This window comes from Gekko japonicus, unplaced genomic scaffold (assembly GCF_001447785.1).
Source record: "Gekko japonicus isolate JY-2015 unplaced genomic scaffold, Gekko_japonicus_V1.1 scaffold813, whole genome shotgun sequence".
NCBI lineage: Eukaryota > Metazoa > Chordata > Lepidosauria > Squamata > Gekkonidae > Gekko > Gekko japonicus.
The window spans coordinates 545,066-546,113 of record NW_015160860.1 but is presented as its reverse complement, the minus strand read 5'-3'; the positions used below and the strand labels follow the sequence as shown (position 1 = coordinate 546,113).

General features: G+C 64.7%; 1 protein-coding gene across 2 annotated transcripts in view; it reads left to right on the top strand.

The window, feature by feature from the left end:
- Positions 1–582: 582 nt before the first annotated feature.
- Positions 583–1,048, top strand: part of ARGLU1 (arginine and glutamate rich 1) — a 10,909-nt gene continuing 10,443 nt past the window's right edge. For both annotated transcript variants that reach the window (XM_015421863.1, XM_015421855.1), the window contains exon 1: positions 583–1,031. In XM_015421863.1, the coding sequence (XP_015277349.1) occupies positions 667–1,031 (365 nt within the window). In that variant the 5' untranslated portion in view covers positions 583–666. The remainder of the gene's footprint in view (positions 1,032–1,048) is intronic.

The following is a 1,048-nucleotide window of genomic DNA, read 5'->3' as shown; positions in this document are numbered from 1 at the left end:
CCGGCCCTGGTGTGGAGAAATCAGCATTGGTAATAAGACAGGAAACCTAGGTCTCAATTCAATCCAGGTGGATGCACTGTCTCGAGCTTCATGATCAGTGGCAACTCAGCAGTCTCTCTGAAAAGTTGGCTAGGCTGAGCGAGACGGTCACCCGATGCGTTTCGTAGCAAACCGAGCCTCCCCAAAGCCCAGCCCAGTCCGACGACGACGCCAGCTTAGTACTTCGCACGTCTGCTATTTTCATCATTTCCCAGGGCCCTCTTCCAAGTCGCCCAATCCTCCCAGCACAAAAACAGCAGCCGGGAAACTCCTTTCTCCCGCTCGAGCGTGCCCGGAGCAGCCACTTCGGCTCGCACACCGGAAGCCGCGCAGATCCCCGACTCTCCGCCGTAAAGCCCTTTTTCCGGAGAATCTCGCCAGAGCGTCTTCGGGCCTTTCCGTGCCGGACTGCGGCGCTTTCTCTTTTCCAAGGCGCGACGCCGCTGTGCATTGTGGGGCGCGCGGTGCATTGTGGGGCGGGAAGGAGGCGGAGAGGAGCCTGTTCTCGGGAGTCGGGCAGCCGCCATCTTGTCTGATCGCCGCTGGGCCTGGGGCCTGATTCCGTGTGGCGAGGTGAATGCCCTTTCCGCTGCGCTGAGGGCCGCGAAGCCGGGCGAGGCGCTCGGGATGGGCCGCTCCCGTTCGCGGAGCTCGTCCCACTCCAAGCGCGTCAAGAGCTCCAAGCACAACAAGAAGAACCGGAGCCGCTCGCGGTCCCGCTCCCGGGAGAAGGAGCGGGCGCGCAAGCGCTCCAAGTCGCGGGAGAGCAAGCGCAGCCGGCGGCGGGAGTCCCGCTCCAGGTCGCGCTCCAACACCGCCCCGACCCGCCGGGACCGGGAACGGGAGCGGGAGAGGGAACGCGAGCGCGCCTCCTCCCCGCCCGACCGCATCGACATCTTCGGCCGCACCGTCAGCAAGCGCAGCAGCCTCGACGAGAAGCAGAAGCGGGAGGAGGAGGAGAAGAAAGCCGAGTTCGAGCGGCAGCGGAAAATGTGAGCCCGGGACCGGA